The sequence below is a fragment of the Schistocerca serialis genome, chromosome 4, assembly GCF_023864345.2.
Source record: "Schistocerca serialis cubense isolate TAMUIC-IGC-003099 chromosome 4, iqSchSeri2.2, whole genome shotgun sequence".
In the NCBI taxonomy this organism is placed as follows: Eukaryota; Metazoa; Arthropoda; class Insecta; order Orthoptera; family Acrididae; genus Schistocerca; species Schistocerca serialis.
This window is the reverse complement of record NC_064641.1, coordinates 671,943,534-671,961,383: the sequence shown is the minus strand read 5'-3', so window position 1 is coordinate 671,961,383 and position 17,850 is coordinate 671,943,534. Positions and strand designations below refer to the sequence as shown.

Sequence of the window (17,850 nt, the reverse complement as noted above, 5' to 3'; positions counted from 1 at the left end):
GGACTCGAGCCCGTGATCTCCTGCTTACATAACAGACACTCTATCCATCTGAGCCACCGAGGGCACAGAGGAATCCCTTGCACGCTCCCCGTGAGACCCACATTCCCAGCTTAATGTCCACACACTACATTCGTAGTGGCCCTGCGCATTGCGCTCATTACTCGTGGCAGACAATCTTACCGAGTCCCTTAAGAGTTCGGGCAATGCGTGTGCATCCAGCACAGAAGAAGAAGGTCAAAGGCCGGTTAACCATAACTATATGCCCGAACTCTTACGGGACTCGGTAAGATTGTCTGCCACGAGTAATGAGTGTAATGGGCAGGGGCACTACGAATGTAGTGTGTGGACTTTAGTTGAGAATGTGGGTCTCAAGGGGAGCGTACAAGTGATAAATCCCTGCAGTCGCACTATCCTCTGTGCCCTCGGTGGTTCAGATGGATACAGCGTCTGCCATGTAAGCAGAAGAGCCCGGGTTCGAGTCCCGGTCGGGGCACACATTTTCAAATGTCCCCGTTGATTTATATCAACGCCTGTCAACAGCTTAGGGTCTTGATTTAACTATCATTTTATGCTAAGAGTGCTGCATGGTAACCGATGGTATCTGGATATTGTGTTTCCAGCAGTTTTGATTATCACAGACGAGCGTGGTCTTTAGTGCAAGCTCGCGTAAATTGGCGATGCAGCCTTGCTGTAACGAAAGCTGGTCGGCAATTCCAACATTCAAAGTCGAGTGTGAAGTGACATATCTAAACTAGTGTCATTATTCGGTGACAGCTTTTTGTTGAATGAGAGAGTTGATAACCAGTAGGTTACGAAACTGACTTGCCGTGGTCCACGTAAGGAGGTATAAATGATGTTGTTTCCTGAAAGACGTATTCATTTATCCACCACGTATTTAGTAACGTACAAGCAATATTTTACTCACTGCCCGTCAAATTCGGTTGGAGCAAATACTGGGTGCAGCTTGGACCTTAAACGGAGGACTGTTAGCGTTTTATTTTTCAGTCTGATGATCGGTTCTTAGTATTTCCATGAATGTGAGGTTGCTTCAGGGCAGGAACAGTATTATGAGATGTGTTACATTTATAGCGTAAATTAATTTTGGTGAACAGTTTTCAACAATTTCTTAACCAGAATGGAAAATGTTCTTATCATGGCACAAAAACCGAATATATACTGGACAAAGTTAGAGATACAAAATAAAGGAACTAGTTTTTCGACTTAATCTGGCAGCTTCAAACACATTTATACTAAAAATATTTTGACACAATCGCATATCTTTACTTGTTAATATTAGTACCGATGCCCTCTAATATAATGTACGTGAAAAATAACATAATACATAATTTCATCGCCCAGGGACAACTCCATCCTCAGAAATTTCATCGCCGCAGAAAAACTATTTTATCTGTTACAGGCTCTTCAGCCATATGATATTAGATGTTGTTTACTACGACTAGCGAATCTTCTGCATTTTGAGCACAAGATCAAGGACTTTACCGCGTGCAGTTGTCCCAACACCTCGCAGCTAAGAGTGCTCACTTGGCTGGAGAAGAAGGGTTATCTAGTGAAAATGACCGAATGTGTCAAGACAGATTTTTGCTGTCTCCGGCAACGACTGACCTGTATAGGGTTTTTCATTGTCTTACGGACCATGATGCTTATATCGTGGCAAAAGATAAAGCTTTCACAAAACAACAGGACGACCATTAATTACATTAATCGTGTACCTTATTATAAAATCTGAACCTATTCTCACAAGTCTGAAACACAGATGCGGGGCGCGTAAAAAATAGCCCTTTAAAAAGTGTTTTAACACTTAAAGTCCGAATGCTTTTTGAAAGCATCGTAAGAATGCATTTGTTAATTATTTTAATCACTTTAAACCGTTCCCCGCATTCAATTCAAGTAAGAATGTGTTTTACGAGCTTCATTCAGCTCGGCTTTAAACCATCGCTTCTCGACAGAGATCAAAGATTATTTGATACAAAAATTTCTTTTGTGTTTATCCATTTGTCTACCTTAGTGAAAAGTTTGAACTAATTCGTACAAACCTAATCTAGAGAAGGGGAGCACTTCAAAACCTCCCAGAAAACCGTGTTTTTAGCACGTATTTGCACCTAAAATCCGAACGGTGCACATACAAATTGTGCCATTGACTGAGCGTTAATTTCAGCCCAGTTAACTTCTTTTAAAAAATGAATTAATCAGTTCGCACAATTTGCTTGTGTGTCATTTCGAGTTTGTTGTTCAAATTTTGCTTAATATAATATAGCTACAGTAAGACTGATGTTCGAATGGCTATACAAATGGCCGCCAGTTCGGGCTAAACCAGGTCTTAGCCCAAAAAGGAACCAAGTACCAAGTTTTCCCTCCCCCTCCCCAACCCCCAAATAGAGATTCTGGACATGGGCTTTCAAACACATTTGTTACAGCACTTCCGTGCTGTAACGATATAAACGTCAGAATTATCCACGACAGAGCTGCTGCAACTATTCATCCTTTATTGTCGCGACTATGTTTGATCGAATTATCTTTTCCTGTAGATGAAATTTACCGTTGCCGCAAACGCTTAGTCGTTCAGAAAATGACATTGTGAAATTCACAAAACGAAAGATAAGGACTGCTACAAACCAACAGTTTGGTTCACCTGTGCGAATATACAGGGTGAGTCATCTAACATTACCACTGGATATATTTCGTAAACCACATCACATACTGATGAATCGATTCCACAGACCGAACGTTAGGAGAGGGGCTAGTGTAATTGGTTAATACAAACCATAAACAAATGCACGGAAGTATGTTTTTTAACACAAACCTACGTTTTTTTAAATGGAAACCCTTTAGTTTTGTTAGCACATCTGAACATATAAACAAATATGAAATCATTGCCGTCTGTTGCATCGTAAAATGTTAATTACATCCGGAGATATTGTAACCTAAAGTTGACGCTTGAGTACCACTCCTCCGATGTTCGATCGGGTGTATCGGAGAGCACCGAATTACGTAGGGATCCAAAGGGAGCGGTGATGGTCCTTAGGTACAGAAGAGACTGGAACAGCACATTACGTCCACATGCTAACACATTTTTATTGGTCTTTTTCACTGACGCACATGTACGTTACCATGAGGGGTGAGGTACACGTACATACGTGGTTTCCGTTTTCAATGACGGAGTGGAATAGAGTGTGTCCCGACATGTCAGGCCAATAAATGTTTAATGTGGTGGCCATCATTTGCTGCACACAATTGCAACCTCTGGCGTAATGAATGTCGTACACGCCACAGTACATCTGCTGTAATGTCGCCGCAGGCTGGCACAATACGTTGTTTCACATCAAAAATGGTTCAAATGGTTCTGAGCACTATGTGACTTAACTTCTGAGGTCATCAGTCGCCTAGAACTTAGAACTAATTAAACCTAACTAACCTAAGGACATCACACACATCCATTCCCGAGGCAGGATTCGAACCTGCGACCGTAGCGGTCACGCGGTTCCAGACTGAAGCGCCTTTAACCGCACGGCCACATGTTTCATATCCTCCGGGGTTGTAGGCACATCACGGTACACATTCTCCTTTAACGTACCCCACAGAAAGAAGTCCAGAGCTGTAAGACCAGGAGAACGGGCTGGCCAATTTATGCGTCCTCCACGTCCTATGAAACGCCCGTCGAACATCCTGTCAAGGGTCAGCCTAGTGTTAATTGCGGAATGTGCAGGTGCACCATCATGCTGATACCACATAGGTAGACGCGTTGCCAGTGGGACATTTTCGAGCAACGTTGGCAGATCATTCTGTAGAAAAGCGATGTATGTTGCAGCTGTTTGGGCCCTGCAATGAAGTGAGCACCAATGAGATGGTCGCCAATGATTCCGCACCATACATTTACAGACCACGGTCGCTGTCGCTCTATCTGTCTGAGCCAGCGAGGATTGTCCACGGACCAGTAATGCATGTTCCGTAGATTCACTGCCCCGTGGTTTGTGAAACTCGCTTCATCGGTAAACAGGTAGAACTGCAACGCATTCTCTGTTAATGCCCATTGATAGAATTGCACTCGATGATTAAAGTCATCACCATGTAATTGCTGATGTAGCTCATGAAACGGGTGAAAGCGGTGACGATGCAGTATGCGCATGACACTACCTTGACTCAGTCCACCGACTCTCGCAATGTCCCTGTACTTGGCCGGCCGAAGTGGCCGAGCGGTTCTAGGCGCTACAGTTTGGAACCGCGCGACCGCTACGGTCGCAGGTTCGAATCCTGCCTCGGGCATGGATGTGTGTGTTGTCCTTAGGTTAGTTAGGTTTAAGTAGTTCTAAGTTCTAGGGGACTGATGACCTCAGCAGTAGAGTCCCATAGTGCTCAGAGCCATTTGAACCATTTTTTGTCCCTGTACTCATGTGTGGGTTCATGGCAACAGCAGCTAACACACCAACTGCACCCGCTTCTCCTCTGACGGGCCTGTTACGGACCCGTTTGCGTGCTACGACCATACCTGTCGCATACAGTTGGCGGTAGATGTTTTGCAATGTACGGCACGTTGGATGCTCTCTGTCCGGGTACCGTTCTGCATACACCCTGCAGGCTTCAGCTGCATTTCGTCGACACTCGCCATAGATGAGTATCATCTCCGCCTTTTCGGAGTTAGAATACACCATGGTTACAGTTCCTACAACACTACACTATCACAGACGTCTGGTAACACGGTGTACTACAGTTGGTCTGCGTGCGGAGACGAATGCAGAATAACAATAGCAGCAAGCGCTACATGCGGACACTGCGACAGCTAGACCAAACCACAACAGTGCACTACAGCCACACTCGTAAACACGGTCGTCATCGTAAACGTGTCCCTGCAGATGCTGCTCGCTGACCGTGGCCCGTGTTTGTTACAACACGCAACTGAACGTCGGTTTCAAGCGTCAACTTTAGGTTACAATATCTCCGGATGTAATTAACATTTTACAATGCAACAAACGGCACTGATTACGTATTTGTTTATATGTTCAGATGTGCTAACAAAACTAACGTGGTTCCATTTAAAAAACGCAGGTTTGTGTTAAAAAACATACTTCCGTGCATTTTTTTATGGTTTGTATTAAACAATTACACTATCCCCTCTCCTCACGTTCTGTCTGTGGAATCGGTTCGTCAGTATTTGATGTGGTTTACGAAATATATCCAACGGTAACGTTAGGTGACTCACCCTGTATATTTTATTCAGTCCTCACATGACATTAAGAGCAACTTTTACTCGTGCAGTATATTCATCGAAAAATCTGTTTTTGATTTTTACTTCGTGAATTTATAAATAAAACCTGTTCGTGTATGTACCATTTAAGATGGGCTCTTCAGTAAGTTTCAAGTATCTGTTAGGACGTAATACGTCTTAGATTTCCTTCTTAGTTTGACTTTTTTAATAACAAAATGATACTACCCAGAGAAACTAATGACAATCTGTCCTTACGGTCTTATTTAGGATTCACTGTTACCTTGCATTTTACGAGTATATAATACAGTGAACATATGCTACAAAAGCTTTTGCAGAAACTTCAGCGAAAAATGAGAGTTAGCTCTATTTCTTGTAACTGTCATTTTCTATTTAGGCTCGGAAGGAAAAGCGAAGTCAGAGTAACAGGAGCAGTATCAAAGGATGATGGTTAACTACTACCATTATGGTACGGTACTGTTAAGCGTAGTCAGTACAAAGAATTAGCAGCAATCAAATATTACTAACATGCAACAAAAATAAGTTCCAAAGAATTGGTACATATTCTAAAAATCTTTAAAGTTGATTCAGTGCTTGCTGTTATTAAGGGAGTGTGAAACTTAACAGTCTATATACAGGGTGTTTCAAAAATGACCGGTATATTTGAAACGGCAATAAAAACTAAACGAGCAGTGATAGAAATACACCGTTTGTTGCAATATGCTTGGGACAACAGTACATTTTCAGGCAGACAAACTTTCGAATTTACAGTAGTTACAATTTTCAACAACAGATGGCGCTGCGGTCTGGGAAACTCTATAGTACGATATTTTCCACATATCCACCATGCGTAGCAATAATATGGCGTAGTCTCTGAATGAAATTACCCGAAACCTTTGACAACGTGTCTGGCGGAATGGCTTCACATGCAGATGAGATGTACTGCTTCAGCTGTTCAATTGTTTCTGGATTCTGGCGGTACACCTGGTCTTTCAAGTGTCCCCACAGAAAGAAGTCACAGGGGTTCATGTCTGGCGAATAGGGAGGCCAATCCACGCCGCCTCCTATATGTTTCGGATAGCCCAAAGCAATCACACGATCATCGAAATATTCATTCAGGAAATTAAAGACGTCGGCCGTGCGATGTGGCCGGGCACCATCTTGCATAAACCACGAGGTGTTCGCAGTGTCGTCTAAGGCAGTTTGTACCGCCACAAATTCACGAAGAATGTCCAGATAGCGTGATGCAGTAATCGTTTCGGATCTGAAAAATGGGCCAATGATTCCTTTGGAAGAAATGGCGGCCCAGACCAGTACTTTTTGAGAATGCAGGGACGATGGGACTGCAACATGGGACTTTTCGGTTCCCCATATGCGCCAGTTCTGTTTATTGACGAAGCTGTCCAGGTAAAAATAAGCTTCGTCAGTAAACCAAATGCTGCCCACATGCATATCGCCGTCATCAATCCTGTGCACTATATCGTTAGCGAATGTCTCTCGTGCAGCAATGGTAGCGGCGCTGAGGGGTTGCCGCGTTTGAATTTTGTATGGATAGAGGTGTAAACTCTGGCGAATGAGACGATACGTGGACGTTGGCGTCATTTGGACCGCAGCTGCAACACGGCGAACGGAAACCCGAGGCCGCTGTTGGATCACCTGCTGCACTAGCTGCGCGTTGCCCTCTGTGGTTGCCGTACGCGGTCGCCCTACCTTTCCAGCATGTTCATCCGTCACGTTCCCAGTCCGTTGAAATTTTTCAAACAGATCCTTTATTGTATCGCTTTTCGGTCCTTTGGTTACATTAAACCTCCGTTGAAAACTTCGTCTTGTTGCAACAACACTGTGTTCTAGGCGGTGGAATTTCAACACCAGAAAAATCCTCTGTTCTAAGGAATAAACCATGTTGTCTACAGCACACTTGCACGTTGTGAACAGCACACGCTTACAGCAGAAAGACGACGTACAGAATGGCGCACCCACAGACTGCGTTGTCTTCTATATTTTTCACATCACTTGCAGCGCCATCTGTTGTTGAAAATTGTAACTACTGTAATTTCGAAAGTTTGTCCGCCTGAAAATGTACTGTTGTCCCAAGCATATTGCAACAAACAGTGTATTTCTATCGCTGCTCGTTTAGTTTTTATTGCCGTTTCAAATATACCAGTCATTTTTGAAACACCCTGTAATCAGAATAAGAAAAGAGGAGTACTCTGTTTAATCGCCACAAGAAATAGAAGCCACCTGAGGGAGATTACTATCTCTTTCCGTCTTGTACGAGGAAAAAAAAAGTAATCTGACGAGAAAACTGCACCGTAATCCCGACACAATGTAGGTTTCAGCTGGGAATAGCCAGAAGTGTCTACAGTTAAATAATTCATGCTATTACGCCGGAAGGAGAGGAGAGGCCGAGTTTATCTGGCTAATCTTCTACAAAATTAACAGTCTTGTACTTCTTTAAACATTCACGTATTATCAGAAGGAATGGTCGAGAGCGAACTGTGTGAAAATGAGCAATCGATTTCGTACCCACTATACGGGGCAGATGCGACGAAGGAAAATGAATGAAAATGTATTTCGTCGCTTTCTAACTCTACCGTTACTTTTACTTTAAGAAGAACGGGTTGCTCCTGCACTTGATAATTTTTCAGTAATTCGATGTTTAAGAAACAAAGTCGTGGCTCTGATGGAAGGATATTGTGAAATCAGATGAATACTCACTTTCTAGAAATTTTACACATTTTTTGGATAATATGAGTAACAACGGCAACGGCCTTACCACAGTGGATACACCGGTTCCCTTGAGATCACCGAAGTTAAGCGCTGTCGGGCGTGGCCGGCTCTTGGATGGGTGACCATCCAGCCGCCATGCGCTGTTGCCATTTTTCGGGGTGCACTCAGCCTCGTGATGCCAATTGAGGAGCTACTCGACCGAATAGTAGCGGCTCCGGTCAAAGAAAACCATCATAACGACCGGGAGAGCGGTGTGCTGACCACACGCCCCTCCTATCCGCATCCTCAACTTGGGGATGACACGGCGGTCGGATGGTCCCGATGGGCCACTTGTGGCCTGAAGACGGAGTGACAGTGACAATATGAGTAACAACAATTGCTTGTAATGCCCGATACTAAATTAGATGGGATAGCTGTTCAGCTGGTTTGTGTAGTTACTCATTTGTCTCATTCTGAATGTTTCGACGGAATTTTTGATGCACGATTTTCTTTCTACATGAAACTTCAAGATAGAAAAATGCTTTTGATAGAAAACTGTAGCTAATGAAGAAGATTTCACATAAATGTAGAGTGGATCCTGTACTAATGTGATTGTCGCTTTCTTTCTGTTTTGGATCTTTGGTTCGTGTGTTCTTGCTGATATCCAACACATAAATACTTTATTTTCGTTTAGTAACACCGTGTGACTGTATAGGTTGAAATGGTAATTCAATTAACATTGCCAACTGAGATGTACAAAATCACGTAGAAAGTGACACTGAATGGTGAACAATTGTTTGATCTTTATGGTGGCAATAATTGTAGCACTAGACTTGGTTAGATAATGATGAACAACGCTTGCGCTGCGCCACTGTGTTATTGCACTTCACTGTGATGGAAAGCAGGGCTATGCCAGCTTTCTTGCCACACGAAATTCTTAGTACTGTTTAGGCAGTCGCTGATGGCCTTACAATTGCGACTGGCTATCTAAACATGACATGAGAGGAGAATCCTTTATGAACGTGCCAAGTAGCACTTCAATATCCTGGCGTTTAATGAGTAAAATCCCATACAGAAGAGTATTTTAACAGGCTTCGTTAAATGGGTATGTTTAATGTTCGCGTGTGTATTTAATTTCCCATGGGTTTCGAGAACTGATAGAGAGCCGCTGTGAAAGCTGTTACCCTGAATTAATGGATCCCGCGAAGGCTCCATGGATTCTGATGTTACAGACATATTACTCTGATGTAAGTATGACACTTACGCGTACTGACTTAACTGGCTGTCACAGGGTCTCAAGAACATAGTCTGCTTTTACCAGACGACACTGATACTTGTTTACAGGCGCAGCAACCTCTTCCTTGGTTTATTATTCAATTCAGGTCTTACGAGTGTGACACAAGAAAGAGCGCAACGTCGGAGCAGCTCCTACGCTGAAGAAAGGCTGGTGAGTTTTACAGATTACAGTGTCGCTCAGCTTGAAGACCCGTCCTACAAAACAGGTGGTAGCGAGTCACAGTGATACTGTGCGTGCCTGTAACCCTATCATACGAGGGTGGTTTGATAAGTCTGGTAAATTGCAATGAAAGAATGTAACATTTTTGTTGCGCCTTCCTGGTTGGTAAGGATTATTATTGCAAGAATTGTATTAAGAACTTCAGCAACGTACAGTGTACTTTTGACTGTTCACAGCCATTTGAATTGATCAGTGTGTCGCCTGCGACTGAAAATGGAGGAAGCTGCCTTTCTTGCTATTATCAAAAATTTTCATTTGAAAGGTTAGACTAACGCACAAATAAAAACAGAATTGTTTGAAGTTTACTCTGTACCATCATTAGAGACTGTTTACTTTTGGATTAATGAGTTGAAAGTGGTGTAACAGGCACCGAAGACGAAGTGCGCTCTGGCTATCCAGTTGAGGTCGCTACAAAGGAAGCAATTGGCTATGAAGAAGCCTTGTGCGAAGTATGTTCCGCGTCTGTTCACAGTAGACCAAGAGCGCCCCCTGCGCAACATTTCAGCGCAATGTCTGGCGACGTTTAATAGCAATCCGCAAGGTATTTTTCACTAATTTGTGACTGTTGAGCCGCGCGGGATTAGCCGAGCGGTCTGAGGCGCTGCAGTCATGGGATGTGCTGCTGGTCCTAGCTTAGGTTCGAATCCTCCCTCGGGCATGGGTGTGTGTGTTTGTCCGTCGGATAATTTAGGTTAAGTAGTGTGTAAAGGCAATGACCATTTTGTCAGGTGATGAGGCGATGGCCATTACTTCTTGGTATCGCCAAGGGATAACCCTCATAGATTACTTGGAAAAGACAGAACCATATCTGGACCCTATTATGCTTCACTGCTGGATCGTTTGAAACTTGCGTTGGCTGAAAAAAGACCAAGATTGACACGCAAAAAAGTGCTCTTCCACCAGGATAATACACCATCGCTGAAACAAGTGTATGTGCCCCAGAGGAGTCTATGCCGAGAAGTGAAGTGAGTTGTTTACTAAAGTAACGTTTTTTTTAACCAGACTTATCAAACCACCTTCGTATAGAGACGTTGTAACGTGCATTGACACAGCTTGTAGAAATCGCCCCAAGATTTGTAAATAAGTATAAAGTTTCATGGAGAAATGGCAATAAGGGCTCAAAATAATATGACGAAAGCTACAATTTATCTTATCGGCTGCATATTACTAAACGGCTATGCCAGTCCCCCAAATCTAGTTCCACGTTGGCTATCTAACGGCTTTTAGGGGCAAAGAAAATTCAGTTTTCAGTACTTCCTAGAATTACTGAGCGAATTCAAAAATTTGAAATTCTGTCATAATTTACTTAACAAGAGATAAAATTTTATGTTGAAGTCTGTGCACAGTAAGTATACACGTACTGAGACAGCGTAACTGATGGTGTGCAAATTACCCGGCCTACATTCATTCTGCATTGAGAATGAAACTACTGAGCGACTTCCAACGAACTTTACACATAATTTCAAGCCTTGTTACGTCTTCTCCTCCCTGATATCTCTCGCAAATTACTGAAAGGAAAAAAGTTTATCGCTTACTGTAGTTTCGCTGTTCATGTACTAGAACTACAGCATCAGGCATCATGTTTTAATTCATTACTAATTATATTCGCAACACATTTTACAGACATTATCCACATATACCAAAGGATGTACTTAGAAAGTTATATCATTGTACGACAAGTAATTCAAGAGATATGACGTGATAAACGTTGAGATATGTAAAGCGTTAACTTGCCTTAAAATGGGCACATATTATCTGCACTATACTCATCCAGTGTCTGATAATGGCCGGCCGCGGTGGCCGTGCGGTGCTGGCGCTGCAGTCCGGAACCGCGGGACTGCTATGGTCGCAGGTTCGAATCCTGCCTCGGGCATGCATGTGTGTGATGTCCTTAGGTTAGTTAGGTTTAAGTAGTTCTAAGTTCTATGGGACTGATGACCACAGCAGTTAAGTCCCATAGTGCTCAGAGCCATTTGAACCATTTCTGATAATGAGTGCGCTTAGCGTCTTCCAACAAACATTAAACAAAATTTCCAACCATTTCTAAACTCTTTCTCGCAACCACACAAAGCTGTTTTACACAAGAGAGTTTGATTACTTAAAACATCAGGGATGGAAAACTACTGGTTATATCTACACGGTATTTTACATCTCATATTACATACTTCTAGCGTTTGTAGATGGGGTTTAGTAGATCTCGTTTTACAGAATAACCCATGTCCGGAAACGTCATCCAACGACGCTACAAAGCATCAAAGCTGTAGGAGCCTGCGCCTGTAAATATACACTGAAGCGGCAAAGAAACTGGTATAGGACTGCGTATTCAAATACAGAGATGCGTAAAACAGGCAGGATACGGCGCTGCGGTCGGTAACGCCTGTAATAAGACAACAAGTGTCTGTCGCAGTTGTTAGATAGGTTACTCCTGCTACAATGGCAGGTTATCAAGATTTGAATGAGTTTGAACGTTGTGTTATAGTCGGCGCACGAGCAATGGGACACAGCATCTCTCAGGTAGAGTTGAAGTGGGGATTTTCCTGTACGACCATTTTACGAGCGTACCGTGAACATCAGGAATCCAATAAAACATCAAATATCCGACACTGCTGCGGCCGGAAAAAGATACGGCAAGAACAAGACCAACAACGACAGAAGAGAATCGTTCAACGTGACAAGAGTGCAACCCTTCCACAAATTGCTGCAGATTACAATGCTGGGCCATCAACAAGTGTCACCATGCGAACCATTCAAAGCAACATCATCGATATGGTCTTTCGGAGCCGATGGCCCACTCGTGTACCCTTGATGACTGCACGACACAAAGCTTTACGCCTCGCCTGGGCCCGTCAACACTGACATTGGACTATTGATGACTGGAAACATGTTGTCTGGTCAGAAGAGTCTCGTTTCAAATTCTATCGAGCGGTCGAACGAGTAGGGTGTGGAGACAACCTCACGAATCCATGGACTGTTCAAGTTGGTGCAGGCTGTGTAATGGTGTGAGGCGTGTGCAGTTGCAGTGATACGGGACCCCTGATACGTCTAGATACGACTCTGACAGGTGAAATATACGTAAGCATCCATTCATGACCACTGTGCATTGCGACGGACTTAGGAAATTCCAGCAGGGAAATGCGTCACCCCACACGTCCAGAATTGCTACAGAGAGTCTCCAGGAACACTCTTCTGAGTTTAAACACTTCCGCTGGCCACCAACCTCCCCAGACATGAACATTATTGAGCATATTTGGGATGCCTGCAACGTTCTGTTCAGAAGAGATCCCCACCCCCTCATACTCTTACAGATTTATGGACAGCCCTGCAGGATTCACGGTGTCAGTTCGCTCCAGCACAACTTCAGACTCCGGCCCGGGTGGCCGCGCGGTTCCAGGCGCTACAGTTTGGAACCGCGCGACCGCTACGGTCGCAGGTTCGAATCCTGCCTTGGGCATGGATGTTTGTGATGTCCTTAGGTTAGTTAGGTGTAAGTAGTTCTATGTTCTAGGGGACTAATGACCTCAGAAGTTAAGTCCCATAGTGCTCAGAGCCATTTTTGAACAACTTCAGACGTTAGTTGAGTCCATGCAACGTCGTGTTGCAGCACTTGTGAGTGCTCGTGGAGGCCCTACACGATATTAAGCAGGCGTACCAGTTTCACTGGCTCTTCAGTGTATGTGTATACAGGGTGATTCTGTGATATGTTACAGATTTTCAAGGATTGTGGAGAAGGTTAATGTATCAATCTGAGGTAAGGGTCGCTGTACTGGAAACGAACGAGTCGCATGTTATAAGTGAGAACCGTTCTGATATCTCTGACAGTGGAATACATGTTGTAAGTAGGCTGTTTATGTGTTTGTGTGTTGGCACCGCGATACACTACATTAATAACTCTGACAGCGCTGTGCGCCCTCTGTAAGAGACTCTGTGTGGCTGGTCGGACTCGTTGGAAGTTAATAGTCAGCATTGATGGAAGCTGGAGGTGAATAGCCAGCAGTGACGGAGGTTAGAAGTTTATAAATTCAAATGGCTCCAAGCACCATGGGACTTAAAATCTGAGGTCATCAGTCCCCTAGAACTTAGAACTAATTAAACCTAACTAACCTAAGGACATCACAGACATCCATGTCCCAGGCAGGATTCAAACCTGCGACCGTAGCAACAGCGCGGTTCCGGACTGAATCGCTTAGAACCGCTCGGCCACAGCGGCCGGCTAGAAGTTTATAGTTAGCAGTGATGAAGGTCAGTGGTTTCAAGTGTTAGCGCGAGCGGAGGGTCTGGACGTGTGTCAGTCACGGAAATTTAATTACGTTGATGATTATATAATTTTTGGAACTGGATGTCACATTATTAAGGTAAAATTTGCTAGATACATTGTTTGCTCAGCAACAAAATATTTCCTTTGCTAAACACATGTCTAGTAGGAGTTAGATCCTACAGTATTAGAATCTTTTATTTAGCTAGCTGTATCGGTGCTTGCTGTATCGGTGTAGTTCATGGAATGAAGATTTTCCGTGAGATAAGTGACTTACGAAATGTATGGGTTATTGTTAGGATTTCTCCTAATTAAGGGCCATGCTTTTGTGTTAATTATTTGAGCAGTCAGATAGCGTATCGTTGTATATTGTGGGTCATAAATGAATAGAATAACTTTGAGCTGTATTTTCCAGGGAAAATTCTTTAGGACAACGTTGAAATAATGAAGACAAACAAAGAGACAATACGTTCAGTTTCACTCAGCAGTTTAAGAACACTGAGTAAGCATTCAGCAGTTTAAGTAAAAAAAAAATTAAATAAAGAAGTTTCAATGTACCGGTACTGTTGTTGCTAAGATTGCAGGGTAGGTAGCTTTCAGAGGTGATGGTATGGACCAAAACAACGGAGAAATGTCCAGTCAACATGGGCTCAAAAAGGCATACCTTAAAAGCTATGGGCACTTATTCAAAAGATGATATGTGTCTCACATTAGCGAAGATGAACAAGTGATCACAGCTCCTCAGGTATGCATTTTAGAGCCCATGTTGACTGGACATTTCTTCATTGTTTTGGCCCATGAAGTTGCCTACCCTACAATCTTAGCAACAACAGTACCAGTATATGCATTGCACTGTCAGTCGCATCATAAAGGTTTCCGCTTATAACTCTCGACTCGTTCGTTTCGGTACACGGTCTCTTACCTCTAACTGATGAACTTATCCTTCTCCATCATCCTAGACAGTTTGTAACTGAATCACTGTACCACCCTGTATATATACAATCATTTACAGGCACCGGCGCCTATAATTTTAACGCTCTTTAAAGTCGCTGGATGACGTTTCCGGAGGTGGGTTCCTGTGTAAAAACGTGGTCTACTAAGTCCCACCTACAACATTTAGGAGTGTTTATAATGAACTATTAAACACCCTATATATTAGAACTGCATAATAATTCCAAAGTGAATAAAGTTATATGAAGATTCAGAGGCGGGATAGAGACAATAGTTTTTTTGTCTCTGCCCCAAATTTTAGAAATGTCCACCAAATTGTACACTGCCCTGTTTTCGGAAACAAAGAATCTGACTAGCAAACTCTTATGACTGCAGTTTCAAAATAATGCAAGCCACCTTCCTTTATTAAGTTTGTATCACTAAAACAATTACGGATGAAATAAAGCTGAGGCAGAAATCACATGCAGAAATTATGAGGTAAAGCCACAATTAACTGAAAATTATAAATAATGTTTGTTCAATATTTGTTGATTTATTTCGGCGAAAATGTAACATTCATTAATACATTCTGACATAACAAATAATAAACAGTTTCATGCTTTTTCGTTAGAAAAAGCACTGGGAACATAATGGCAATCGAAACATAACAAAATAATTGGAGTTATATGTTAATTTCTTACGACATAAATTTAAAAAAATCTTATTTTAAATAAAGTAACAAAATATTGCATCGTATATATTCGTATTAGTATCATTTGTTGTAAGAGGTTCTGCAGCCTTACCTATTATGCAAAAAGGCCTCCTCAGGAATTTTAATCGTCCAATAGCGCCTTGGTACCTAGATCTACAACCAGAGGACCACAGCCTGAAAATAATTACGTCAAATATATTCGTCAGTTACGTAAAATACAACGACAAATGAAATGAAATTGTAAACTGTGAGATTTTCCTACATAAAAGTTAGCATAAAAGTTAGTATAGTTAAGAGAGCGCCAAAATGTAAATGTTCCAGGGAATGGTGTTTACAATAATCCTCATACACTGAGAGCTTATTTTCATTTTCGTCTTTATTGAAAATTTATTAACAATGGTGTTGTCGGAAAACCGATGAACTTTCCGTGTTCCTCTCTCGGTAAGACTCATTAACCATATATTTTACACATCTTAAAAATTTTGGCAAAAAAAATATTTTTAGATTTGCTTTGAGTGAATGAGGTTTCGTATAGGTAGTGACGTGTTTTATAAATACATTTTTGATACTCTAAAATAAAGACTGTTGTTCGTAAGCAATTGAATCAATCCGGTGCTTACATACACTCCTGGAAATGGAAAAAAGAACACATTGACACCGGTGTGTCAGACCCACCATACTTGCTCCGGACACTGCGAGAGGGCTGTACAAGCAATGATCACACGCACGGCACAGCGGACACACCAGGAACCGCGGTGTTGGCCGTCGAATGGCGCTAGCTGCGCAGCATTTGTGCTCCGCCGCCGTCAGTGTCAGCCAGTTTGCCGTGGCATACGGAGCTCCATCGCAGTCTTTAACACTGGTAGCTTGCCGCGACAGCGTGGACGTGAACCGTATGTGCAGTTGACGGACTTTGAGCGAGGGCGTATAGTGGGCATGCGGGAGGCCGGGTGGACGTACCGCCGAATTGCTCAACACGTGGGGCGTGAGGTCTCCACAGTACATCGATGTTGTCGCCAGTGGTCGGCGGAAGATGCACGTGCCCGTCGACCTGGGACCGGACCGCAGCGACGCACGGATGCACGCCAAGACCGTAGGATCCTACGCAGTGCCGTAGGGGACCGCACCGCCACTTCCCAGCAAATTAGGGACACTGTTGCTCCTGGGGTATCGGCGAGGACCATTCGCAACCGTCTCCATGAAGCTGGGCTACGGTCCCGCACACCGTTAGGCCGTCTTCCGCTCACGCCCCAACATCGTGCAGCCCGCCTCCAGTGGTGTCGCGACAGGCGTGAATGGAGGGACGAATGGAGACGTGTCGTCTTCAGCGATGAGAGTCGCTTCTGCCTTGGTGCCAATGATGGTCGTATGCGTGTTTGGCGCCGTGCAGGTGAGCGCCACAATCAGGACTGCATACGACCGAGGCACACAGGGCCAACACCCGGCATCATGGTGTGGGGAGCGATCTCCTACACTGGCCGTACACACTGGTGATCGTCGAGGGGACACTGAATAGTGCACGGTGCATCCAAACCGTCATCGAACCCATCGTTCTACCATTCCTAGACCGGCAAGGGAATTTGGTGTTCCAACAGGACAATGCACGTCCGCATGTATCCCGTGCCACCCAACGTGCTCTAGAAGGTGTAAGTCAACTACCCTGGCCAGCAAGATCTCCGGATCTGTCCCCCATTGAGCATGTTTGGGACTGGATGAAGCGTCGTCACACGCGGTCTGCACGTCCAGCACGAACGCTGGTCCAACTGAGGCGCCAGGTGGAAATGGCATGGCAAACCGTTCCACAGGACTACATCTAGCATCTCTACGATCGTCTCCATGGGAGAATAGCAGCCTGCATTGCTGCGAAAGGTGGATATACACTGTACTAGTGCCGATATTGTGCATGCTCTGTTGCCTGTGTCTATGTGCCTGTGGTTCTGTCAGTGTGATCATGTGATGTATCTGACCCCAGGAATGTGTCAATAAAGTTTCCCCTTCCTGGGACAATGAATTCACGGTGTTCTTATTTCAATTTCCAGGAGTGTATAAGTTTATTTTTATGTAAATTCATGTAAACGTATTTGTGTTTCCTTTATAAAAGTGAACTGGCAGAGCCCATTTGGAAGTTTTCAGTCTTTCGGGATATTAGTAAAAATCGATAAGGAGCACGCGATCTGTTGCATCTCACAGTTCTCGAGCAACCTGTCTTACACGTGTCATATGGTGACAAAATACCGCGCAAGGAAGATATACGAGAAGTTATCAAGAAATACGCTGCATAATTTCTTTTAGAAGCAAAGCAATTTGATTTGCTCCCCTTCAAAGTGCTGTCCTTGGTTAGCAATGCAGTTACCCCACAGTCATTTCTGGAAGGGAGCTCCGCTTTTCTTTCGTGGCCCTCTCAATGTCAGGAATGGCGTCAAAAAGTTTCCTTTTAACCACGGTTTTAATTTTTGGGAAGAGCCAGATGTCGCATGGTGCTAAATCTGGTGAGTAAGGCGGACGTGGAACAC

General features: G+C 43.6%; 1 protein-coding gene across 1 annotated transcript in view; it reads right to left on the bottom strand.

Annotated features, from left to right (window-relative positions):
- LOC126473146 (potassium voltage-gated channel subfamily KQT member 1-like) overlaps positions 1-17,850 on the bottom strand; it is a 1,059,334-nt gene that overhangs the window by 547,581 nt on the left and 493,903 nt on the right. Inside the window, exon 3 of the mRNA XM_050100004.1 lies at positions 15,429-15,511. Coding sequence (XP_049955961.1) covers positions 15,429-15,511 — 83 coding nt within the window. The remainder of the gene's footprint in view (positions 1-15,428; positions 15,512-17,850) is intronic.